Source organism: Haliotis cracherodii, unplaced genomic scaffold (genome assembly GCF_022045235.1).
Source record: "Haliotis cracherodii isolate W230 unplaced genomic scaffold, xgHalCrac1.p SCAF_14, whole genome shotgun sequence".
NCBI lineage: Eukaryota > Metazoa > Mollusca > Gastropoda > Lepetellida > Haliotidae > Haliotis > Haliotis cracherodii.
Window position 1 is genome coordinate 6,922,926 of NW_027266269.1, and position 25,494 is coordinate 6,948,419.

A 25,494-nucleotide genomic window follows, 5' to 3' on the forward strand; every position below is an offset into this window, starting at 1 on the left:
TCTTTCTCTATTCCTATCACTCGGGTTTACGACCCACTAGCACCAGCAACCGAGGTAGCCCCCCTTTGTCGCCAATGTAAATAAATTATGATATTATATTCCATTGTCTGTTGTTGTTTGCACAAACTCTCCTTTTGAAAATATATAAGCGACGGTCCAACCTGTTGCTTCTGGTCTGGTTTTCGGATCTATGCACACTGCGACAACTAGTAACATGGAGAGATGTAATTATCCTCTCAGCCTGCATACACAAATATCCTTCCTGGTCTATATTTACTGATCGCATGTGAGCTTCACTTATACATAAACTCCACTTGAGTGAATACTTGTAATGCGAAAATGGGTCACATTCAAATCACTGAGCCCTATTCATGCAATGTTATGAGATTTGCAAGATGTTATTCAACTCCGGCATTTTTTTAAATGACATTAATACCCAAAGTAATTAAAAAACGTGTGAGTAAAAAAAAAATACTTGGAGAAAAAGAACATTAAACCTGTCTCATCCAGAAACAATCACATGGGAGATACAATATTTTCCTTACATGAGGACACATTGTGAAATCAAGTGGTTTCTAGAACATTCTGCACGACGTCATGACTGGCCACGTGTCACCTTATACAGAGCAAGATGGCGTACCGTGAAGGTAGGTAGACATTGTCTGTCCCCGTCTAAAACAGTTTCATCCAGAAAGATACGGTATTTTCCTTACACTGAACATTCAATATGTATTTCTGACCTGAGGACACATTGTGAAATCAAGTACTAGGAAGTTTAACGACACCAATACAGAGATACTGTATTCTGATCATGAATGGAGACACAAAATGGCGACGGATACCAGTAGTGGGACATGTTTCTCCCCATCCCTCTACTTTGAACATAATCATTCAGAAAATGGCATGCAAATCAACAATATGCTATTCAAATAACTTACAGTTGAAAATATCTTTTTTTATCATATAATGGGTAGGTTTCTCGGCAGGATATCCGTTGGGGTCATATGCGGATAGAGATGCAAATATCAAAGGTCAAGTAGGGACTACTTTCACTGTTTATAAACAAACATGGCGTCGCCCTTGTCATTCGGTGATCGAGTCAGATTTAACCATCAGGAATCTGGATAAACTACAGAGATAATTGCTTTCATATCAAAAGAACAGTCCAATATACTGAAAATCCGTGTCTTACTGTGATGTAGCTAAGGCATTTTTTGGTAACTTGGAGATAAAAATTTCGACACAATTTTGCGAGGGCACGAGGCCTAGCCAAGCGGGATCAGTAGCCATATCTGTGCTTGTAGACCTCTGCGGCTTGAAACCTTCTCCACAAATCAAAATAGTTGGATTTGGCCGAAATATGTTTGAATTGTTACCTTGTTTCGTTTTGTCGCTGTGTGTACATCTGACTACACTTCTTAAAGGGGCACTGATCTAACGCAATTCCCCGGGACTGGTTGTTGCCTTTGTTATTGTTTTTTCCCAGTGAGTACCCGGATGTAGAGCAGAAATCTAGACTAGCTCGCGACCTCTGTTGCGCCATTCGTAAGCGCATTAGTCACTTTTATGGATACCGGTAGTAATAAGAGCGTATGGTCACATTGATCAACAAAATGAAATACAGTTTTCGAGATAATAAGGAAATGTAGGCATCTTTGTGGGTAGCATCGGTAATGGTGACGAAGTTTTGATAAGTCACTTGCTTGGTAATTTTGCGATTTTCGTTTACACTATTTTGACTTGCAACACAAAGTAAATATTTCACCTGATCATTGCTTTTTATAGTGTGTATATGTTTTTACTGTCAAAATGTGTAACATATTTATTAAACGTCTAAATATTCAGTTATTTTACAAAGCGACTGAAAAACATTTCCATCTGTATTATTATGATAACGAATTCCAAACATTTTGATGTTGAATGTCATCACCAAGAGACTGAAAATGTTACGTTGAAAAGTACATTTCTATGTTGTTTGGCTTCTAATCCTACATAATAATCTGTTGTGATGTTTGTAGGCCCTTTTGATCGTCTTAATCAATCTGGACAGATTTTTTAGTCAAAATGACTGAAATATTTACACATTTTAAAAATTGCCTGAGAGAATCACATTTTACAAATTGACGGTAATCTATACACGCTTACAAAGGAAATGACCTGTGAAAACAACGTCTATCGCGCATTGAAGAATTTCCCAACCAAGACGTAGAAAAACAAGAACGAATCGGTTCAAATGAAGGAAAACAAAATGCAAATACCATAATTACAACTTACCAAATTGATGTGTATAAATAGGCAGCTTCCTTATTCGAGGAATGTATCCGTGAATATCTACACAAAGGAATAATATCCCACTCGTCTGCAGCTATACAAAATAACTTATTCGATGTCACGTGTCTCTGTAACTATCAAATATTCTAAAAGATATATATCGTTTCGGGTGTCAAGTCTCAAGGGTCGGCTGAGAAAGGCCACGTGACAACTATTTTCATTACGTCGACGGTTCCTAAAAAATCCATTGAGTTTGATAACAATGAGCAACCAATCAACGTATTATCAGTTAACCCTTTGAACAAATTGTATGTTGTTTTTACATCGGCACTTCACGCCATGATATGAGTGTATTCCCTTTGTTTTAGTAAACCTAGACATGTAAACACTCACTTTTGACATATCCACTGTGCAAGATAACAGTGATTAATCAATCAACGTATTTTCTGTTAATCCTTTGATGACTAGGAACGATCCGTTGATTTACCAAAAAAAGTAAATCAACTGATCATTCATCTCTTGCTGGGCTGCCACGTGCATATTACATAACCTCACTTCAAACCTGGATTTAGATTGAATAATTACCCCAGACACAATAAATGCCAAATGAGAACCTTTGTCAGGTAATCTAAGTGGTGCTACCACTAATTGTACCTGTAATAAATTCATTAACTGAGCATCAAGTGAATGACGACAAATACACAAGTGTACGGTTATACGAGAAAACGTGTATGACAACAAGGGAGTAGTAATCGTATTACACAATCCGAAATTTTTAGTATTAAACTATAACCATCTGGGGTATTTCCAAATTACGACTTCCGATGAGCTCCGCCGTTCTTTTTGTCTGTTTGTTTAGGCTGAAGAAATTATTTAACATGCGCCCTTTGTCGAATCTTTATAGATCACAGTTAACCAATCAGTGTTTATGCAAAAATGCGTAAAACAAATATTGCCTCCAGCCTCCAAGTTTATTTAGCTGTCCTTGCAGACGGTAGCCCAGTCTCTGGTCACGCTCAATTGCGTTGCGTATCATCCGGGTACTCACGGGGGAAAAAAACAATAACAAAGGCAACAACCAGTCCGGGGAATGGCGTTAGATCAGTGCCCCTTTAACGTTATGACAGGACAGACCGACTGTCAACAACGTCTGACCGTGGCCATGACGTCTCATAAACTAGGGTTAGAGTATCTTCCCTTTGACAAAGGGCAGTCACTCTAGCAGACAGACCAATGGATTGCCGTGAAAGGCAATTTAAAACAATTGTTGTTTTGCGTATATGTTGCTTCGCCACTGTATAAGAAACAGATTTCAGTTGGAACTATATTGGCTACTGTCACTGTCCGACTGACACATCACTTACATGGTGATGTAATAAATATTAATGCGCGCATCCCAGGAAAACTCACAATGTTTTGGTAATGTTTGTGAGAGAGGGAAAGCGATCTTGAAGCACAGAATTAAAGAATGACATTATATGATAAAGAGGTTATCACGCTTGTGTGTTTGAGGATGGTAAATATCCTGTATTAGGAATAAACACTATGTATTTAGCTCGCCAAGGCTCGCTAAATACAATGTTTATTCCTAATGCAGGATATTTACCATCCCCAAACACACTCGCGTGATAACCTCTATATATCAACGATTTTCGATTAATATTTTCATGGATGTTTTTTTTGTAACTGGTCCTTATGCTCTTGCTGCGATGTCATACAAAACATACGCTTCACGTCAACTTGAACTAACAGTTGAAAATATCTTGGTTTCAGATGATACAAACAGACCAGTTGAGAGTAACAAATCATTACAGAATCAAATTCATGCCACTCAAGGTAAGTCATCCATCACTCAAGAGGCTGACCATTTTATATTCTGGGATTTCAAAATCAAAACAATAGTTATCATTGTTCATAATTCTAAGAATACTACCTCTGTTGCATAATTTCAATAATCCTGTATTTGGGGTGTAATATCACTATAGCTAAAGTTTTAGATTTTCAACAGAAGTCGTCTTCTCTGTCAACTATATATTAAGAGTTGTTTCCGTAAAAAGGAAAAATCATACAGCTCTTACTTGTACAAAGGCGGGAAAGTTCTCACTTCAACAATATGATTGAATGTTTAAAAACATGAACTATCACGCCAATGTCATTTTCAATACCACAGTTCAGGAAGTTTCCACTATCAGAAATGAGAAGTGAAAAGCAATAAGTATGAGTCAGGATTAGATAAAATTATAGAAATGTACTTTAAATCCTGTCATTTTCAGTCACTTGGTCATGAAATTAAAGATCAAAATGTTTGGAATTTGTCATCATAATAAAATAAATGGACAGATATTTCAGTCAGTTTGTAAAACACTGAATATTTAGGCATTTAATAAATTGTCTTTTACACATTAACTATGACATATAGTCACGATCAAATAAGCAACACTCAGGTGAAATATTTACTTTGTGTTAAAATACATCAAAATAGTGTAAACAAAAATCGCACAATACCAAGCAAGTGACTTTTCAAAACTTTGTCACCAAAGATACCTACATTTCCTTATTATTTCCAAGACAAAACTATATTTTTATTTTGTTGATCAATGTGATGATACGATCTTATACAATCAGTACAAGTGACAAATGTGCCTTCTGTCATAGGTCACAAATTAGTCAAGATTTCTGGTATATCATCCGGGTACTCAATGGAAAATACAATAAAGGCAACAACCAGACCCGGGCCATTGCTGTAGATCAGTGCCCCCTTAGAGTTAATTGGTGTGATACCTAAATTGCTCACAAGCCAAAAAGTCCATATAATCTTACACACACACACACACATGACCTGAGCAGACACAAGAGGCAATGTGATATTCTTCTTAATTTCTTCTGTAATATATTATTGGTTAATTCTTTGAAGAAAGTAGGTTGCTTTCACATTAGAATTTCATGCCCAAATATGGGTGTATTCCGTCTGCTTTAGTAAAACTACATATATAAACACTTACTTTTGGCAAATCCACTGTGCAAGATAACAGTGATTAACCAATCAATGATTTTCAATTAATATTTTCATGGATGTTTTTTTTGTAACTGGTCCTTATGCTCTTGCTGCGATGTCATACAAAACATACGCTTCACGTCAACTTGAACTAACAGTTGAAAATATCTTGGTTTCAGGTGATACAAAGGAATCATCGGAGAATGAGATATCATTACAGAGTCTATTTCGATATAGACAAATTCCAGATACTCAAGGTAAGTCATCCATCACTCAAGAGGCTGACCATTTTATATTCTGGGATTTCAAAATCAAAACAATAGTTATCATTGTTCATAATTCTAAGAATACTACCTCTGTTGCATAATTTCAATAATCCTGTATTTGGGTTGTAATATCACTATAGCTAAAGTTTTAGATTTTCAACAGAAGTCGTCTTCTCTGTCAACTATATATTAAGAGTTGTTTCCGTAAAAAGGAAAAATCATACAGCTCTTACTTGTACAAAGGCGGGAAAATTCTCACTTCAACAATATGATTGAATGTTGTAAAAACATGAACTATCACGTCAATGTCATTTTCAATCCAACAGTTCAGGAAGTTTCCACTATCAGAAATGAGAAGTGAAAAGCAATAAGTATGAGTCAGGATTAGATAAAATTATAGAAATGTTCTTTAAATCCGGTCATTTTCAGTCACTGGGTTATGAAATTAAAGATCAAAATGTTTGGAATTCTCATCATAATAAAATAAATGGATAGATATTTCAGTCAGTTTGTAAAATACTGAATATTTAGGCATTTAATAAATTGTCTTTTACACATTGACTATGACATATACACACGATAATATAACCTATGCTCAGGTGAAATATTTAGTTAGTGTTAAAATAACTCAAAATAGTGTAAACAAAAATCGCACAATACCAAGCAAGTGACTTTTCAAAACTTTGTCACCAAAGATACCTACATTTCCTTATTATTTCCAAGACAAAACTATATTTTTATTTTGTTGATCAATGTGATGATACGCCCTAATTCTATCAGTAAAAGCGACACATGCACTTACTGTCACAGGTCATAAGCTAGTCAAGATTTCTGGTATATCATCCGGGTACTCAATGGAAAATACAATAAAGGCAACAACCAGACCCGGGCCATTGCTTTAGATCAGTGCCACCTTAGAGTTAATTGGAGTGATACCTAAATGGCTCATAAGCCAAAAAGTCCATATTATCTTCCACATACACACGTGACCTGAGCAGACACAAGAGGCATTTTCTGTATTTTATTATAGGTTAATCCTTTGAAGAAAGTAGGTTGTTTTCACATTAGAACTTCACGCCCAAATATGAGTGTATTCCGTCTGCTTTAGTAAAACTACATATATAAACACTTACTTTTGGCAAATCCACTGTGCAAGATAACAGTGATTAATCAATCAATGATTTTTGATTAATATTTTCATGGATTTTTTTTGGTAACTGGTCCTTACGCTCTTGCTGCGAAGTCATACAAAAAGGTAGTCAGCAAATCGACTTACCCCACCTGGTGAGCCCAAGTGGGTTAGGGTTATACAGCCGGGTAGAAGCCAGAGATTAGAGCCCCTTTAAGAATCGCTTGAAAAGGGGCATTTGGATATCAGAGACAACTGAAAGTTTCAGAAGAAAGCTAATGTCATAAAAATGTAGCTTAAAAAATGGATAAAGTGAAAAAAGAAAAGAAAAGGCACAACGTTGCCAATCAGAACCAGAAACATACCACTATACATAGCCTAACAGTCACACATTACCTTTTTCAGAGAGTGTCAACTCATCCAATCAGCCAGGGTCAGAATTTGCCCCAAGCCACACCACTGGTGAGTAATAGTCCACTTAACTTTTCAAAAGGAAGACAAAAGTGTTTCATAAGTTTCCCTCTTAGAAAAACATATTCCAAGTTGTGAATAGTTGGTGAACACTGTCACTATCAGATGTATCATGGCCTTGTAATATGTACTGGAGTTTTATGGAGTGGGCTGGTGACTTAATATTCATCATGTCCAGACTATCCTAACTTGGTAGGAATATATATCACCATTGTATCTGAATGGTCAGTATTGTATTCAAAATTCTGAAACTGTCTTTGACTAACAATGTGATGAAATAGAGAATACTGCACTCATTCTCCTAAGATACTAACAAACCACAACACCAGAGACCTATATTCTCGCCTAACAGTCATACGTTACCTTTTTCAGATCGTGATGACGCACAACATCAGCCAAGGGGAGAACTTGACCCCAATCCATCTACTGGTAAGTCCAGACTGTCCTAACTTGGTAGGAATATATATCACCATTGTATCTGAATGGTCAGTATTGTATTCAAGATACTGAAACTATCTTTGACTAACAATGTGATGAAATAGAGAATACTACACTCATTCTAATAAAGATACTAAGAAACCATAACACCAGAGACCTATATTCTCGCCTAACAGGCATACGTTACCTTTTTTCAGATCGTGATGACGCACAAGATCAGCACAGGGGAGAACTTCACGGCAATCCTTCTACTAGTAAGTAGTATTCTACTCAACTTTGAAAAAGCAAGATTTGACTGTTTTAATTCAAAATTATTTATTTTCCCTGTTATAAAAATAATGTTCCTTGTTGTGATATTGTCACTTTGAGACATATCAGGACTTTGGACCAACCTATAATGGAGTTTTATGGAGTGGGCTGGTGACTTCTTAATATTCATCATGTCAACACTGTCCTAACTTGGTAGGAATATATATCACCATTGTATCTGAAGGGTCAGTATTGTATTCAACATTCTGAAACTATCTTTGACTAACAATGTCATGAAACATGCATATCATATGTGTCACTTTGTTCTAACATAAAGTCTGGGCACTTCGATCATGGGTTAAAATCCCAGATTCGCCCTGATTATGTTTCTAGGTTTGTCACCATACCTGCGCTTGTTGGTTTCACCAAAGTGGTAATGTCCAACACCTACATCTCTTCGGGCTTTCCGTCCACATTAAGCTGGAGCACTGTTTGAAGGGATGTAAAGCCAACTCACTCACTTGGTCAAAGTCATTTCTTTAATGTTCATCTCGTATGCATAATTCTTTCTTTCTGTTGACAGGTCTCTCGCATTCTCTTCGGTAAGAAACTTATTTTTATCTCACAGAGTTTTCTAAAGACCGGGGATGGTTCTCTTCTTAGTATGTTCATTATGTGAAGACCAATTTAATTTCTTGCTGCTGTCACCTTCAAAATAATAAAATCCACGACAGGAAAAGAAACCTTTTGGCTCAAACTTTACAAAAACACTGAGTCACTGACTATGTTTGTTCTCTACTGTGTGCACAGTCTAGAATATTATAATTCTCTTCCGTAAAAGGATAAACCCCCCAAAAGTGGGTCTACTAGGCACAAGAAAATACTGTAATAGGCAAAATGCACTTGAGTTTTTCATTTTAAAAACCCATTTTTTTGAATACACAATGCCATTTAGAATGTGGTCAAATGTAACAAATGTTATATTTGGGATAATAAATGGCATTGTGTATTCATAGCTTTCGGCCATGGGAGCCGTGCCAATTTACACATGTCAGAGGGGTACTATATTGATGTATAAATATCACAGAAAATTAGATATTTTCATACTAAGTTAGGTTCTTGATCTGTTGGTCAGGCTGATATATACTGAATTGTGATTCTAATAATATGGTTTACAGACCTGTCAACCCTCCTGCATTTTGCAGGAGACTCCCTCAATTTGATGAAATCTCCCAGTCTCCCGCATGATGGACTTTTTCTCCCCCAAACAGAATTCCTCATTATTTTTAAAAAATTGCCTCCATTGTCCCTTGAGTAAAAACAAAGAACTGGATTAGTGACTCTTATAACAGCCACCGCAGTGGGACCCACATTAACTTTTGTCTGGTAATCAACTGGTAAATAAATTCATGTGGTGAACGATTTAACCATGTAAACTGTAAAGAAAACCCAGATAGTCTGAAGGTGCCTGAAGGGTTGAACTTTAAATGAATAATCAGCTAAGTATTCATCACTTCCTGAAATGAACTGTTGTCTTCATGTTCTTAGAGTGTTTATTACTTTGTTGCTTATCAGATTCGTCAGAAACTTTGTTAAACATCAACATACTTCAAAGTTAAGTCATTTAACTCTCGGAAATGAAAACAAAATATGATCTGCAAGCGCCGTCTTCAGAAACAACACTATGCATGATTGGTTGATTCGGTAGTCGAAATAACAATGAGTTACACGATCAGGCTTCCTCATAGCTTGGGATTCAAAGTCAAAGTTTAAAGTGAAACTTATAAATTTCCTATTGACTGACATCGTGACTTGTGTGCACACAGAAATATCAACACATAGAACTTTATCAAATTTCACAAGAATGTATCATGTGATTATTTTACACGATTTGATTGACTAATTGTTTGCTAGCGTCCCAGGGCCCCGTTCCACAAAGCGATCGTAGCAATAAGAAGATCGTAACCCCCATACTTTAACATAGACTTAGGACAGTCGTCAGTCGTAGCGCTACAATCGCTTTGTGGAAGGGGCCCCAGATCGGCAATCTAATTTGCATACAACAGTACTTGTCAACCAATGAGATTAATACACGTCAAGGTCAAAAAGGTCAACAACGACGAGACTCATTTCATTCATAAATTGTGGTAAAACGTAATAGTACTTCCAAATATGGATACATTTCTTGGAATGGAAAAACGTGAACATTTCTAGCAAACTTAAGAAGCGAAGTAATGGGACTGTCAGCAGACTACCGCCGACAGAAAAAAAACAATATATCTTATTGAAATAAGGGGCCATCACGTTGCATCAGGATAAATGCAGTTGATATTTCTTTGGCGTATTTTGTAACCCAAATCGCGCCAAATACTTAGAAAACCTGCATCATAACGAAGCCTGCCAACTGGTTGACAGGCCTGGGTTTAAGTCACTAATTTCTGTATTACAAACATATCTGAAGAAACAAGAATAACTTTCCACAATAATTGTTTTTTATTCCACCAAGTCAGGTTATATATTACACTTAGAAAAAAAGATAATAGTGGCACAGGCACAGGCCCCGTCTTCGTGGCATACATGAGATTGCATGTGTAATAATTGTAACTGACTCTACTATTTAGTGACCACTTATTTTAAATATTATTCTGAAATATTATTTATTATTGTCTTTATATTTCAATCACTGAGCCTGTGGTTTTAAGAAAAATCCGTAAACCAAATAATTAATATATAAAAGGCCTAAGTGTGACACTAAATCATACCTATGATTTTTATATAATTTATTAATTTGCAGTTTCCACACTGGAAATGAAGAAATGGTACACAGCTTTTCTCAAGATGAAGATGGTGTCGCTGGAACAAACCATAATAAAAAATCGAGGCCTGATGTGGCTGTTGGTAGAATAACTAGTTTTGAAGATTCATGTTTGAAAAGAGCTGATGGTTCTGATCCTAGACATCCTGGCATTGATGGCTACAAATACCATATTTTGGGCAGTGATTTTGAAAATCAATTACAACTTTGGGATCTACAAATGCCTGTAGCCATGTTTGTATCATGCGTTGGCAATCACTCCACTGTTGATATAAATAAGAAATTTAGTAAGCACTTACTTTCTAACATTTATGATGTAAATCTATTATCACTTAGGCACAAAAAATTATTAGCCAGTAATGATATCGTCAAACTTTGGGATCTACAAATGTCTGAAGCCATGGTTCTACCATACGGTGGCAATCACTCAACTGTTGATATAAGTAAGAAATTCAAAAAGCACTTACCGGTCCCCCTGAACCTACCGGCCTCTGAACCTAACCGCCCTGTTATTTTCTCTATTTTTACTGATTCATGTGAAAAAAGAAGACATGGATCCAACCATTTTGGCATTGGGGGCTACTGGAAGGTTGGCTCCAGATATAATATATTTTGTGCTCGCTTTGAAAATAGTTTAAAACTTCATAATAATGATTTAGAAATGTTGCCCACTTTGGTCGCTGTCAAACTTTGGGGTTCACAAATGTATGGTGGGAACGTTCTTCTACACTGTGACAATCAGTGCACAGTTAATACAATTAATGGACTCAAAAAGCAAAAGAAAAGTGAAGCTCAAAAAAAGATGTTAGAGATAATTAAGAATAAAGAACAATTAAACAACCTTCATCTAACATGTGTACACATTGCGGGTGATAAAAATGGAAAAGCAGACACGTTATCAAGACATCCTATTGAAACATTTACAAGAAACCTCCCTCAGACGTCTACATATGAAGAATGTGACGCAACTCCTATTTTACAAGAAATCTTTAGGCATCTTAACCTTTAGCCTGCTGAATTATTATTCACACTTCTTACCCCTGACTGACCACGATGATTGCGTATTGATGATAGATTTGTAATTGTTTAATTATGTACAGCTGATTACAGGTTACAAAATTTTGAGTTATATTTAGTAGCTATATTCTCGCGATATTTTCTTTTTGAGGTAAATAAATGACTGAAAGTTTTGATATTGAGCAAGCTGAGCATTTATGCATGCCATACGTAATTTAAATGTTACGCAAAGCCTTCTTGGTAAATAGATATGGCGAGTTTTATTGTAAATTCGCGAGGGATGGAGAGCCTTATGTTATCTACACATAAAGAATTGTGTATACATGATTGTTAGTTTATCTGAATACAATATGTCTGTTTTAAAGCGTTTCTGATACTGTACAATCTCATCAAAATCAGATCTTAGTTCTCGCTATCGCTAAACAAAGAACTTAGGACATCCCATTACAGGTCACGTCAGAACGACCTTGCGCGAACTTTGACCGATCACTGAAATGACAAACAAGAAGTCGACATCAGCCAATTAGAAAGCAGCTTTCTCAAGCTTTACAGCACTCGTTTCAACCTGGCGACTGCCATTTCAGACTACGCTTGAAAAATATGTTTACACAGTTCTCGATTAAAATTTTGAAAACTGAGGAACCGAACATTCCGGAATGTCTAATATATGGTTGAGATTGTATTGCAGTGCTTCCCACGTACTGTGCAACGTACACCTCCTCCGTTCAAATGTTTATCCCACGACAGCGAGAGATAGACGAAAATTTTGACAGAATCAGTGTTACGGGCTGTTACTGTTATTCGGAATACCCCGTGTTAACGTTTTCGAGGTTGCATGATTAGAAAACACATTCCGACTGTCACTTTCATGATCAGGTAACCGACGCTTTGATTGGTCGGATGAATGGTCATTCTGACGTGACCCGTAATAGGATGTCCTCAGATCTTTTTTCAGCGATAGCGAGAACTGAGATCTGATTTTAATGAGAATTGCCAAGCGTTAGATGACTGGGCCACCCATGACCCCCAATTGCCTTGTAGAACAGTGGTAAATGTGCATATATTTGCATAGATATGGTATATTATGAATTGTGTACTGTTGATTGTTAGTTTATTTGATGACAATGCATGTCTGATACTGTAAACCCTCCAGTAGAGGTAGCACTGCATACGTTTAGGGAACACGGTTCCAGAGTTTTTTCACCAATGTTTTTTTCTCTGGTTTTACGTGTTGGGCTTCAGCTACCTTCAGACCATTTCATCTGTACATCTGTACACAGAGATGCCAACTGTTACAATTTTGGCGTAATAGTTACAATTTTGGTGTAATAGTATCAATTTTGGCGTAATAGTTACAATTTTGGTGTAATAGTTACAATTTTGGCATAATAGTTACAATTTTGGCGTAATAGTTACAATTTTGGCGTAATAGTTACAATTTTGGTGTAATAGTTACAATTTTGGCGTAATAGCTACAATTTTGGCATAATAGTATCAATTTTGGCGTAATAGTTCCAATTTTGAGTTAATAATTACTCTATTAGGCTTGTTCTCCTTCAAATCAAATTTTTTGTCATGAATTATTTAGATTCATAAATATCCTGGAGAGCAAATTGTTAAATTAAATTAAATTAAAGCACCGGTGATTACTGATTACTGCTCTGATTACTCCAAAGCTTCAATTTGAGTTGGCATCTCTGTAGATATATTTATGTTGGTTGACATGTTTCATGTTAGAAGTGTCAATTAAAAGTCTTTTAACAGTGTTGGTATTTTTTCATGTTAGAAGTGTTAATTAAAAGTCTTTTAACGGTGATGGTATTTTTTCATGTTAGAAGTGTCAATTAAAAGTCTTTTAACGGTGTTGGTGTTGTTTAATGTTAAAAGTGTTAATAAAAAGTCTTTTAGCGGTAATGTTTTTATATATGTGCATATATATGGTATATTATGAATTGTGTACTGTTGATTGTTAGTTTATTTGATGACAATCCATGTCTGATACTGTAAACCCTCCAGTAGAGGTAGCGCTGTATACGTTGAGGGATATAAGAAGTTTGTTTGAACCAGACAGATCAGAAGCGCTAATGTAACAATTGTATTGTTATTGTTGCTCCATGTCTGATACTGTAAACCCTCCAGTAGAGGTAGCGCTGTATACGTTGAGGGATATAAGAAGTTTGTTTGAACCAGACAGATCAGAAGTGCTAATGTAACAATTGTATTGTTATTGTTGCTCCATGTCTGATACTGTAAACCCTCCAGTAGAGGTAGCGCTGTATACGTTGAGGGATATAAGAAGTTTGTTTGAACCAGACAGATCAGAAGTGCTAATGTAACAATTGTATTGTTATTGTTGCTCCATGTCTGATACTGTAAACCCTCCAGTAGAGGTAGCGCTGTATACGTTGAGGGATATAAGAAGTTTGTTTGAACCAGACAGATCAGAAGCGCTAATGTAACAATTGTATTGTTATTGTTGCTCCATGTCTGATACTGTAAACCCTCCAGTAGAGGTAGCGCTGCATACGTTTAGGGAACACGGTTCCAGAGTTTTTTCACCAATGTTTTTTTCTCTGGTTTTACGTGTTGGGCTTCAGCTACCTTCAGACCATTTCATCTGTACATCTGTACACAGAGATGCCAACTGTTACAATTTTGGCGTAATAGTTACAATTTGGGTGTAACAGTATCAATTTTGGCGTAATAGTTACAATTTTGGCGTAATAGTTACAATTTTGGCATAATAGTTACAATTTGGGCGTAATAGTTACAATTTTGGTGTAATAGTTACAATTTTGGCGTAATAGCTACAATTTTGGCATAATAGTATCAATTTTGGCATAATAGTATCAATTTTGGCATAATAGTATCAATTTTGGCGTAATAGTTCCAATTTTGAGCCAATAATTACTCTATTAGGCTTGTCCTCCTTCAAATCAAAATTTTTGTCATGAATTATTTAGATTCATAAATATCCTGGAAAGCAAATTGTTGAATTAAATTTAATTAAAGCACCGGTGATTACTGATTACTGCTCTGATTACTCCAAAGCTTCAATTTGAGTTGGCATCTCTGTAGATATATTTATGTTGGTTGACATGTTTCATGTTAGAAGTGTCAATTAAAAGTCTTTGAGCGCTGTTGGTATTGTTTCATGTTAGAAGTGTTAATGAAAAAAGATTAATCTACCTAGTTGGGTTTTATGTTGTTCAATATGGGTTGTGAATACACAATGCCATTTAGAAAGTGGTCAAATGTAACAAGTGATATATTTGAGATAACTCTTTCTTAGTAAAGTACAGATTCTCGTACTTTTTTGGGTTGAGTCCCATCCGGGATTCGAACCCACACTTGCCAGAGTGAGGCACCTAATCACCAGCACTCAAAGTCAGCGATCTAACCCACTCAGCCACCGTGGTTTCCACGAAGTGAAAGTTCAACAACTGGTAGTCGAGATCACGTACTTTGTGTACCCCTGACAAGTGTTAATTGGCACGGCTCTCATGGCACACAGTACCATTCAGAAAGTGGTCAAATGTAACAAATGTATTATTTAGGATAACACTTTCTTAGTAAAGTACAGGTTCTCGTACTTTTTTGGTTTGAGTCCCATCCGGGATTCGAACCCACACTGCCAGAGTGAGGCACCTAATCACCAGCACACAAAGTCAGCCATTTAACCTACTCAGCCATCAATGTTGTACCCCGATTTGGTTGGAATGAATTCTTCCTGGGAGGTACAAACTTCTTCTTAGGAGGCTGTTTATATGACGAGTCTTTCTGATCCCCGGTATGTTTCTGGGGATGGGAAGATCCGTGTGCCTTGGCAGCTAGGCTGATAGTTGATGCTTGGAATTGTTCCGTTGTATCTTGTCTGACTTCGTCTACGATATGTCCCAGTTTGCCGTTAAATGTCTTGGAAGCACATTTTGGTTGTGACGTTTAATTCACCTCTTGGTTTGACTGGAAACAGATCTTGAACGAATCTGTGCTAGTATTTGTTGACGCTGAACCCATAGAAGCTGTGAAGACATCCAGATTTGGGAATAATCGAGTCTGGCCAGACAATCCAGTGATTGATATCACGAGCATCAGACTTGGGTGGAGAGTAAGTCTTCCTGCATTCTGTTTATGGTGTCTAGCAGGCTGTGGATGAGTCCGACCTGATCCGTCCTAACAGTCATAGGAGTCTCTCCGGGTATGCCATCATATGATGTCTGTAACGGTGGAATGATGTGTCCAATTCTGGCGACAAACCAGTTGATATAAGAGCTAATGTCCTTTGAATATCTGGATACGGAGGACAGATCCTTAATCCGTGAAGCAGGTAATGTGACGTTAGTACTAGGGTTGCGCACTAGCTTCATAAAGTCTTCGTCCAAACTTTGATAATCCGGAAGTGGAGCATCATGTGTTCTGTACAACTTCCGCTTAAATGGCTGAGTGAGTGAGTGAGTTGGGTTTAACACCGCTTTTAATAGTATTCCAGTTATATCACGGCGTGTCAGCTTAATGTGGGAGGAAAGCCCGAAGTGATGCAGGTCTCAGACGTTTAGCACTTCGGTGAAATCCACGAGCCCGTACGGGTATGGTGCTGACAAACCTAGAAACATAATCCTGGCAAACCGGGATTCGAACCCACAATCATAGGTTTCTGGCTGCAACTCTGCACAGAGAATAGCGTCTCCTTAGACGACTGGGCCACCCGTGCCCCCCGCTTCAATGGAGGTAAAGGTTCATCATGTCTGAGCTTGAGTAGACTTTCCGACATCTGGTCTACTACCTTGCCTGCATAACCTGGCCAAGGCGGATGTGTTTCGATGATGTAGGAGCATGACATCCCCCATATTCCGGCATCTTAGGTGGTTGGAGTACAGACATGAGTGATATAACTCCTTGATGAGTTCCACAAAAGTATACCCCTCCGTATAATCCCGCTGGGGTGAGTCATCAGCCTGATTAATCTCTTCATAAAACTCTGATTCCGCCTCCAAGGGATCGTGGGTAGATCTCAGGGGGGTTTGTAATTTGTAGATAATCTGTAGACTCCATGTGTTTCCCGTGCAGTTCATTACCTGCTGGTGTCCAGGATTCGGGTATGATAAAGGTTCGTGTGGCTTGTTAAGACCGCTGTGTATAACTGACCCTGGTTAGCTGAACAGTCGGCTGGGTTACGGTACCGTGTCTTAACGGTCAGCTGGACGGTCGGCTGGGTTACGGCACGGTGTCTTAACGGTCAGCTGGACGGTCGGCTGGGTTGTGGTATGGTGTCTTAACAGTCAGCTGGACGGTCGGCTGGACAGTCAGCTGGTTTACGGCACGGTGTCTTAACGGTCAGCTGGACAGTCGGCTGGGTTGTGGTACGGTGTCTTAACGGTCAGCTGGACGGTCGGCTGGACAGTCAGCTGGTTTACGGTACGGTGTCTTAACGGTCAGCTGGACGGTCGGTGTCTTAGTTGGGGAGTATGGCCTTGCGGTACCCTGCTGGGACCCAAGCGAAGATTTAGCTGACCGGTAGGGAAAAGCTGATATGTTAGCTAAACACCTGGCGATACAAGGTGTGAACAATGGTCATACATGTATTTATTTATATTTGTATGTAGCAGGGCGTGGAGCCAAACCGTAGATGCCATCTTTACCTTGTCAGCCTGCTGGCAGGGTTAATCTCTTTTCATGTGGACAAGGTGTCTGACTTTGGGCCAGAAGGCCTAAGGTTCAAATACCATCACATGACTGACATTTATTGGCCGCAACATCGTAAAGGTAAAATGTAAAAATGTAAAAGCACGTTGAAACCTGCATCCATGTTTATTCTCTAGTGAGTGAGTTTGGTTAAGCGCCACTTGGAACAATTTTTCAGTTATATTGCGGCGTGTCAGCTTAATGTCGGAGGAAAAGCCTGAAATGATGCAGGTCTCAGACGTTTACCACTTCGGTGAAACCCACAAGCACGGGGATGGCACTGACAGACCCAGAACATAATCCGGGAATCAAACCCACAATCATAGGTTCCTGGCACGTCCATCTGCACTGCCAATTGCAGCACTTTACATGACTGGGCAGACCGTGCCCCCTTACTTCTATAGACTTGGAACATACAGTAGAAATAACAAAATATAACACTCCCTCCCTACGCAGTCACAGACAGATGGGACACTATATTGAAGGGTGCAATAGTGAGAAACACTGGAAATTTCTAAGTTGTCGTCATGGAAACATAGAAAATAAAAAACATAAAAATCCAAAATCATCAAAAGGCACCAGTTCCCCACTAGACTGGTCTATGCAGAAGTTTCAACAAGAATTATTTAATGGATTTGGAGTTCTGCCACAGAAACGGAAAACAACTTGTTTTCATCATGAAAAATCATGAAAACAAAACAAAATAAAAAGTTTTATATCCCAAATCATCAAAAGGCTCCAGTTGACCACTTGACTGATGTATACAGAAAGTTTCAACCAGAAATATTAAACAGTTTTGGAGTTCTGCTCTGGAAACAAAAACACAGATGCTTGACGGATGGACAGACATGGCGGATATGGTGATCGCTATATCCCTCCGTTTTTTAAACTAGGGGGATAAAAACACACAGAACTGTTGATGGACTGTCTCTTTAAACACTTAACGCAGCAGCAGCAAAGTGTAGTTATCAGAATAAGAGTGAGTGAGTGAGTCATGTTTAACTCCGCTTTTAGCAGTATTCCAGTTACCGTATTCAACGTAATAAGCGCCCCGCTCTAATAAGCACCCACGGCGATATTACTAATATATTGGCTACTGAACAATCCCAATTAGCACCCCTTTCCGACTGATCAATGTAAACAAGACCTAATTGTTCATGTATGATACACACCCTTAATTATGGGCAATTAAATTCTCGAAAATATATCTATCGTGCATAATATGCACAGATTCTTCTTATATATCATTTCAGGCTGTAAGCATAAACCACAAAATTTACAATCTTTCAACTCTGTTTTTTATCTCACCAAATTTATATTCTAATAAGAGCCCCCTATTTCTAATTTTGAGAGCACCCTGGGCGCTTATTACGTTGTATACAGTATATGGTGGAGTGTCAGCTTAATATGGGAGGAAAGCCTGAAGTGATGCAGGTCTCAGACGTTAACCACTTGATTTTTATGTATCAGATAAAACTGAACTGTATTATGTGCCATACTGAATAAACTGTCTGTCTGTATATACCAAGTTCCAAAAGAAACGCAAATCTCATGTTGCAACTTCCGATCTCAATAATATCCATAAGCAGTTATTTATTTACACAAAAGACACACTTTGATAGAATAACATGTCTAGAAACGTATCATGTGCATATAGACTCTTCGTATCCATGAGACAAACATGTCTTTCTGAGTAACCCTTAGGGGCAAAATCCACACTATTAATGTTCAACATTGGACTGATAGGTGTTCAAGGTACCCACAAAAACGTAGCAATGCCACAAACATCTGCCAGTTTTATTACTGGCCGGAATGCACAATGCCCGGATTGGTCATCAAGTATTGGCCATGATTGAAGCTGGTATACGACAACACGAGTAGCGAGAGATCGACAGGTTCACCCTTCTAAGATCTCCCATCTTATTGACAAACAGTGCGTAGGATTGCCTTAGGAGCAGATGCCCACGTGTAGCGTCATTACGTCAAAATAGGGTTAACATCTGTTCTCACAAGCATCACACCAAAGCTAACTACTGCAAGAAAAATAATGATAACGACACGTACACACAATTTGTAATAATCACCATGAAGACCTTGAAATTGCACAAGAAACCTGTCCATTGCATTACATCACGTGAGTAAGAAATTCTCAGTCAAGTCAAAGACAGAGCAAATCGTGTTTTAACAGCAGTGTTTTAGACAGCTAAACCCTCGTGCACAATATGTCACACCTATCTGAAAATGAGAGGTTTCATGCAATTGGAATGCTTGAAACCACAAATGCACAAAACATTGCTGCTACACTTTTGTGTTCTTTTTGGTGTAACAACAGACTGGTGATATTCATCTGTATCGGCCGGCGAACTGCTATAATACATGGGTTCAGTGCTATGGCTGCAGACTCATTGTTATATGTGTAATTTCGACCTGTGAAGATCTGGGTTAGAATAGGCCTTCAGCAACCCATGCTTGCCGTAAAAGGTGACTATGGTTGTCGTAAGAGGCGACTAACGGGATCGGGTGGTCAGGCTCACTGACTTGGTTGATGCATGTCATCTTATCCCAATTGCATGGATCGATGCTCATGATATTAATCACTGGATTGTCTGGTCCAGACTGCCGTCATATAGCTGGAATAGTAGGGCGTAAAACAACAAACCAACCAATCATATGTAATTTCACTGGCTGCATAGATGTTATAATACCTATTACTGGTATTTTCTGCGAAAACCACTGACAGTGTATTTATATTCACAATCTTTTGATGCATGAATTGTTGCATGTCATATGTGTTTATGCTGTTGCCTTGTTGTGAGTGAGTTGGGTGTAACGCCGCTTTTAACAGTATTCCAGTTATATCACGGCAATTTGTGGGATTTGTGTAATATTAGGCTATTACGTTAAGCCTAAAATTACACAAATCCCACAAATTTTGATTTTTGTCATTTATTTAACGAATTATTTAGATTCATGAAATATCCTGGAGAGCAAATTGTTAAAGCATCGCTGATTACTGATTACTGCCCTGATTACTCCGAAAGATTCAGTTTTGGTTGGCATCTCTGTAGATATGTTTATGATGATGAAGATGCTGTCTGTTTTTCGTTCTCTGTCGGTGTTTGTAGCTGCATTTGAATTCTTTCATGTCAGAAGCATTAATAAAAAAAAGCTGCGTGCCACACAGTTGTATTTGGTTTCATGTTGTTGATTATGGGTCAATTTGGACAGTCTAGGAAATTTTCAAATGAGATAGGTTGGGCCAGACAAAGATTGTCCAGGTTTTAAGTGTTGAAATAGTCTGTATACATGGCAACTCTCAACAATCCCTCTGTTGGAATTCTGGGAAAGTCTGTATACATGGCAACTCTCAACAATCCACCTGTTGGAATTACTGGAAAGTCTGTATACATGGCAACTCTCAACAATCCCTCTGTTGGAATTACGGGAAAGTCTGTATATATTGAAACTCTTAACAATCCACATGTTGGAATTACGGGAAAGTCTGTATACATGGCAACTCTCAACAATCCACCTGTTGGAATTACGGGAAAGTCTGTATACATGGCAACTCTCAACAATCCCTCTGTTGGAATTACGGGAAAGTCTGTATATATTGAAACTCTTAACAATCCACATGTTGGAATTACGGGAAAGTCTGTATACATGGCAACTCTCAACAATCCATCTGTTGGAATTACGGGAAAGTTTGTATACATGGCAACTCTCAACAATCCCTCTGTTGGAATTACGGGAAAGTTTGTATACATGGCAACTCTCAACAATCCACCTGTTGGAATTACGGGAAAGTCTGTATACATGGCCACTCTCAACAATCCCTCTGTTGGTATTCTGGGAAAGTCTGTATACATGGCAACTCTCAACAATCCCTCTGTAGGAATTACGGGAAAGTCTGTATACATGGCAACTCTCAACAATGCCTCTGTTGGAATTACGGGAAAGTCTGTATACATGGCGACTCTCAACAATCCACCTGTTGGAATTACGGGAAAGTCTGTATACATGGCGACTCTCAACAATCCACCTGTTGGAATTACGGGAAAGTCTGTATACATGGCAACTCTCAACAATCCACCTGTTGGAATTACGGGAAAGTCTGTATACATGGCAACTCTCAACAATCCCTCTGTTGGTATTCTGGGAAAGTCTGTATACATGGCAACTCTCAACAATCCCTCTGTAGGAATTACGGGAAAGTCTGTATACATGGCAACTCTCAACAATCCACCTGTTGGAATTACGGGAAAGTCTGTATACATGGCGACTCTCAACAATCCATCCATGGGGATTCCAGGAAAGTTTGTATACATGGCGACTCTCAACAATCCACCTGTTGGAATTACGGGAAAGTCTGTATACATGGCGACCCTCAACAATCCATCCATGGGGATTCTGGGAAAGTCTGTATACATGGCGACCCTCAACAATCCATCCATGGGGATTCCGGGAAAGTCTGTATACATGGCGACCCTCAACAGTCCATCCATGGGGATTCTGGGAAAGTCTGTATACATGGCGACTCTAAACAGTCCATCCATGGGGATTCTGGGAAAGTCTGTATACATGGCGACCCTCAACAGTCCATCCATGGGGATTCCGGGAAAGTCTGTATACATGGCGACCCTCAACAGTCCATCCATGGGGATTCTGGGAAAGTCTGTATACATGGCGACCCTCAACAGTCCATGGGGATTCCGGGAAAGTCTGTATACATGGCGACTCTCAACAATCCACCTGTTGGAATTACAGGAAAGTTTGTATACATGGCAACTCTCGACAATCCATCCATGGGGATTCTGGGAAAGTGTGTATGTACAGATGACTCTCAAGCCAAACAAGAATCCACCTGAGGGCATACTGGGTAATGATATTCATCCACAGAGGCAACTAAATGGATTGGGTGCTCAGGCTTGATGACCATGATGTGAGCCACTGGATTGTCTGCTCCAGACTCGATTATTTACAGACCACTGTCAAGTAGCTGGAATCTTACTGGTTGCGGTGTTAAACAACAAACAAACAAACAGTCCACTATGTTTTGATGAGTCTTATGATAGAAGGGAGACAGCTCTCAGTCTCTTGGCTGAGGTTCCAGAGTCCAGTGATCTGAGAGAGTGAGGTGAGGTGAGGTGAGGTGAGGTGAGGTGAGGTGGGGTGAGGTGAGGTGATGTGAGTTGGGGTGAGGTGAGGTGAGGTGTTGTGTGGTGTGGTGAGGTGAGGTGAGGTGAGGTTAGGTGTGGTGAGGTGAGGTGTGGTGTGGTGAGGTGAGGTGTGGTGTGGTGTGGTGTGGTGAGGTGAGGTGTGGTGAGGTGAGGTGAGGAGAGGTGTGGTGAGGTGAGGTGAGGTGAGGTGAGGTGTGGTGTGGTGTGGTGTGGTGTGGTGTGGTGTGGTGTGGTGTGGTGTGGTGTAGATTGGTGTGGTGTGGTGTGGTGTGGTGTGGTGAGGTGTTGTGAGGTGTGGTGTGGTGTGGTGTGGTGTGGTGTGGTGAGGTGAGGTGAGGTGTGGTGAGGTGAGGTGTGGTGAGGTGAGGAGAGGCGAGGTGAAATTGGGTTTAACGTCGTGTCCAAGATTATTGCACTTATTTAGCGACATGCATGTGTAGCGGCCATAAAATTTCCGAGTCCCGTGATGGGATTCGAACCACGGACCTTCTGTTCCGAGGTCAGACGCCTTGTCCACATGACCAAAGAGGTTAACCCCGTCAGCAAGCTGACAAGGTGATGATGTCATCTGTAGTTCACATTTACTAACTGTTGATTATTTCTCCAACTGGCCAGAAATGGTTCGGCTAGAGGATACAACCTGTCAAAGAGTAATTCTTCACCTGGAGAGCTAGTTCGGCAGGTATGGCATTCCAGATATCGTCATGAGCGATAGCGCCACAGTAGTCAAGTTCGGAATTTAAGAAATTCGCCGCAGAATACGACTTCAGGGTTAGAAACTAACAGTTTTTGTCCACTAGTCCTTATAATGATAACATATAGCAAAACCCTTAAAATGGGCCAATTTCTACTGGTCCTTAGGATACCTTTACTATTGGGCAGTTTGGTAAGGACTACAGGACTAGTGCCAATTTCTAACTCTGGACTTCGAACAAATCACTTCTAACAGACAAGCAGAGAGGACAGTCCAAACAATTAAGAATGTTCTGAAGAAAGCATCAGATCCTTACAGTCCTATCAAGGGATAGGAAAGTCTCCAGCTCAATTATTCTTGGGGAGGAGATTGAGAGGAACTGTACTAATGTCAAACCCATTACTGAGCACTGAACATACAGAGCAAGACAGAAACCTACTCCAGAAGAGTGAGTGAGTGAGGTTTTACGCCGCTTTTAGCAATATTCCAGCAATATCACGGCGGGGGACACCAGAAATGGGCTTCACACATTGTACCCATGTTGGGAATCGAACCCGGGTCTTCGGCGTAACGAGCTAACGCTTTAACCACTAGGCTACCCAACCGCCCTACTCCAGAAGAGACAAGTCAGTCAACACAAACATTACAAAGGTAACACTGATCTGAAACCACTAGATTGGTTGGTGTGGTTGGTTTGTTGTATAACGCCGCACTCAGCAATATTCCAGCTATATGACGGCGGTCTGTAAATAATTGAGTCTGGACCAGACAATCCAGTAATTGATATCATGAGCATTGATCCACGCAATTGGGATACGATGACATACATCAACCAAGTAAGCAAGCCTAACCACCCGATCCCGTTAGTCACCTTTAACGACAAGCATAGTCACCTTTTAAGGAAAGAATGGGTTGCTGAAGACCTATTCTACCCCGGAATCTTCACGGGTTGCTGAAGACCTATTCTACCCCAGAAACTAACACTGATCTGAAACCACTAACCACTAGAAGCAGGAGTAGAGTCATGGTAAGAGGAGATAACTCCTGGATGCCTGCCAGAGTAATACAGAAACATACCACACCCAGATCGTACATCGTACAGTCAGAGACCGGACGCACCTACAGACGAAATCGTCATGACCTCATAGAAACAGTAATCAGTAAACCCGTCATACCAGACATCACCATACCAGCACGGAGTATACCAGCACCGAGTATGCCAGCACCGAGTGTGCCAACACCTAGTGTGCCAGCACCGTGTATGCCAGCACGGAGTATGCCAGCACCGTGTATGCCAGCACGGAGTATGCCAGCACCGAATATGCCTGCACCGAGTATGCCAGCACCGAGTATGCCAGCACGGAGTATGCCAGCACAGAGTATTCCAGCACCGAGTATGCCAGCATCAAGTATTTAGCACAGAGTATGCCAGCACCAAGTATGCCAGCACCGAGTATGCCAGCATCAAATATTTAGCACAGAGTATGCCATCACCGAGTATGCCATCACCGAGTATGCCAGCACTGAGTATGCCAGCACCAAGTATGCCAGCACTGAGTATGCCAGCATCAAGTATTTAGCACAGAGTATGCCAGCACAGAGTATGCCAGCACGGAGTATGCCAGCACCGAATATGCCAGTACCAAGTATGCCAGCACAGAGTATGCCAGCACCGAGTATGCCAGTATGCCAGCACCGAGTATGCCTGCACTGAGTATGCCAGTATGCCAGCACCGAGTATGCCAGCACCGAGTATGCCAGTATGCCAGTACGCCAGCACCGAGTATGCCAGCAGCATCACGTTATGTCGTCATGTCAAAGTCACCAATTGTAACAACCTGTCCGTCAACGTCGACCATGACATCCAGGTTGTCCATGGAGTCAACACCAACCAAACAAGTACCAGTCAACCGGCCGACATTGCCAGCCAAGACCGTAACCAGGAGTGGCCAAGTCATCGTTAAGCCTGCCAGGCTGAGAGACGAATCAGAGACTTTAATTTCAAGTGTTCAACAATGAAGAATGCTTAATAATGGAAGTGCCAAATATTGTTTATTATTCAGACTCGAAAGTGAGATTTCTAAGTGTATTGTCATAGCGACTGATTTATGACACCCATTGTCTGAAGAACATTTGATTGCAAAGGCTCATTACCCTGGAGCCATGACATCTATATGCCTTGAAACACTAAATGCTGTTATTTATAAGATGCTCATCCTAATTGTTAATCCCCATTTATGTGTACATCGACTGTCTGCCATCCTGAACAGGATGTGCAAGTATGTTA

General features: G+C 39.6%; 1 protein-coding gene across 1 annotated transcript; it reads left to right on the plus strand.

The window, feature by feature from the left end:
• Window positions 1-7,510: 7,510 nt before the first annotated feature.
• LOC139460193 (acrosomal protein SP-10-like) lies at window positions 7,511-24,921 on the plus strand. The gene is made up of 4 exons (XM_071241706.1): window positions 7,511-7,561; window positions 7,768-7,824; window positions 24,453-24,645; window positions 24,689-24,921. Exons 1-4 carry the CDS (start codon window positions 7,511-7,513, stop codon window positions 24,919-24,921), a joined length of 534 nt encoding a protein of 177 aa, XP_071097807.1.
• The last annotated feature ends 573 nt before the right edge of the window (window positions 24,922-25,494 follow it).

Coding starts and splice junctions, on each gene's coding strand:
- LOC139460193 (XM_071241706.1), top strand. CDS start 7,511: ATGACGCACAACATCAGCCAAGGGGAGAACTTGACCCCAATCCATCTA. Junction 7,825..24,452: donor TCACGGCAATCCTTCTACTA/GTAAGTAGTATT, acceptor GCCAACACCTAG/TGTGCCAGCACCGTGTATGC. Junction 24,646..24,688: donor ACAGAGTATGCCAGCACCAA/GTATGCCAGCAC, acceptor TATTTAGCACAG/AGTATGCCATCACCGAGTAT.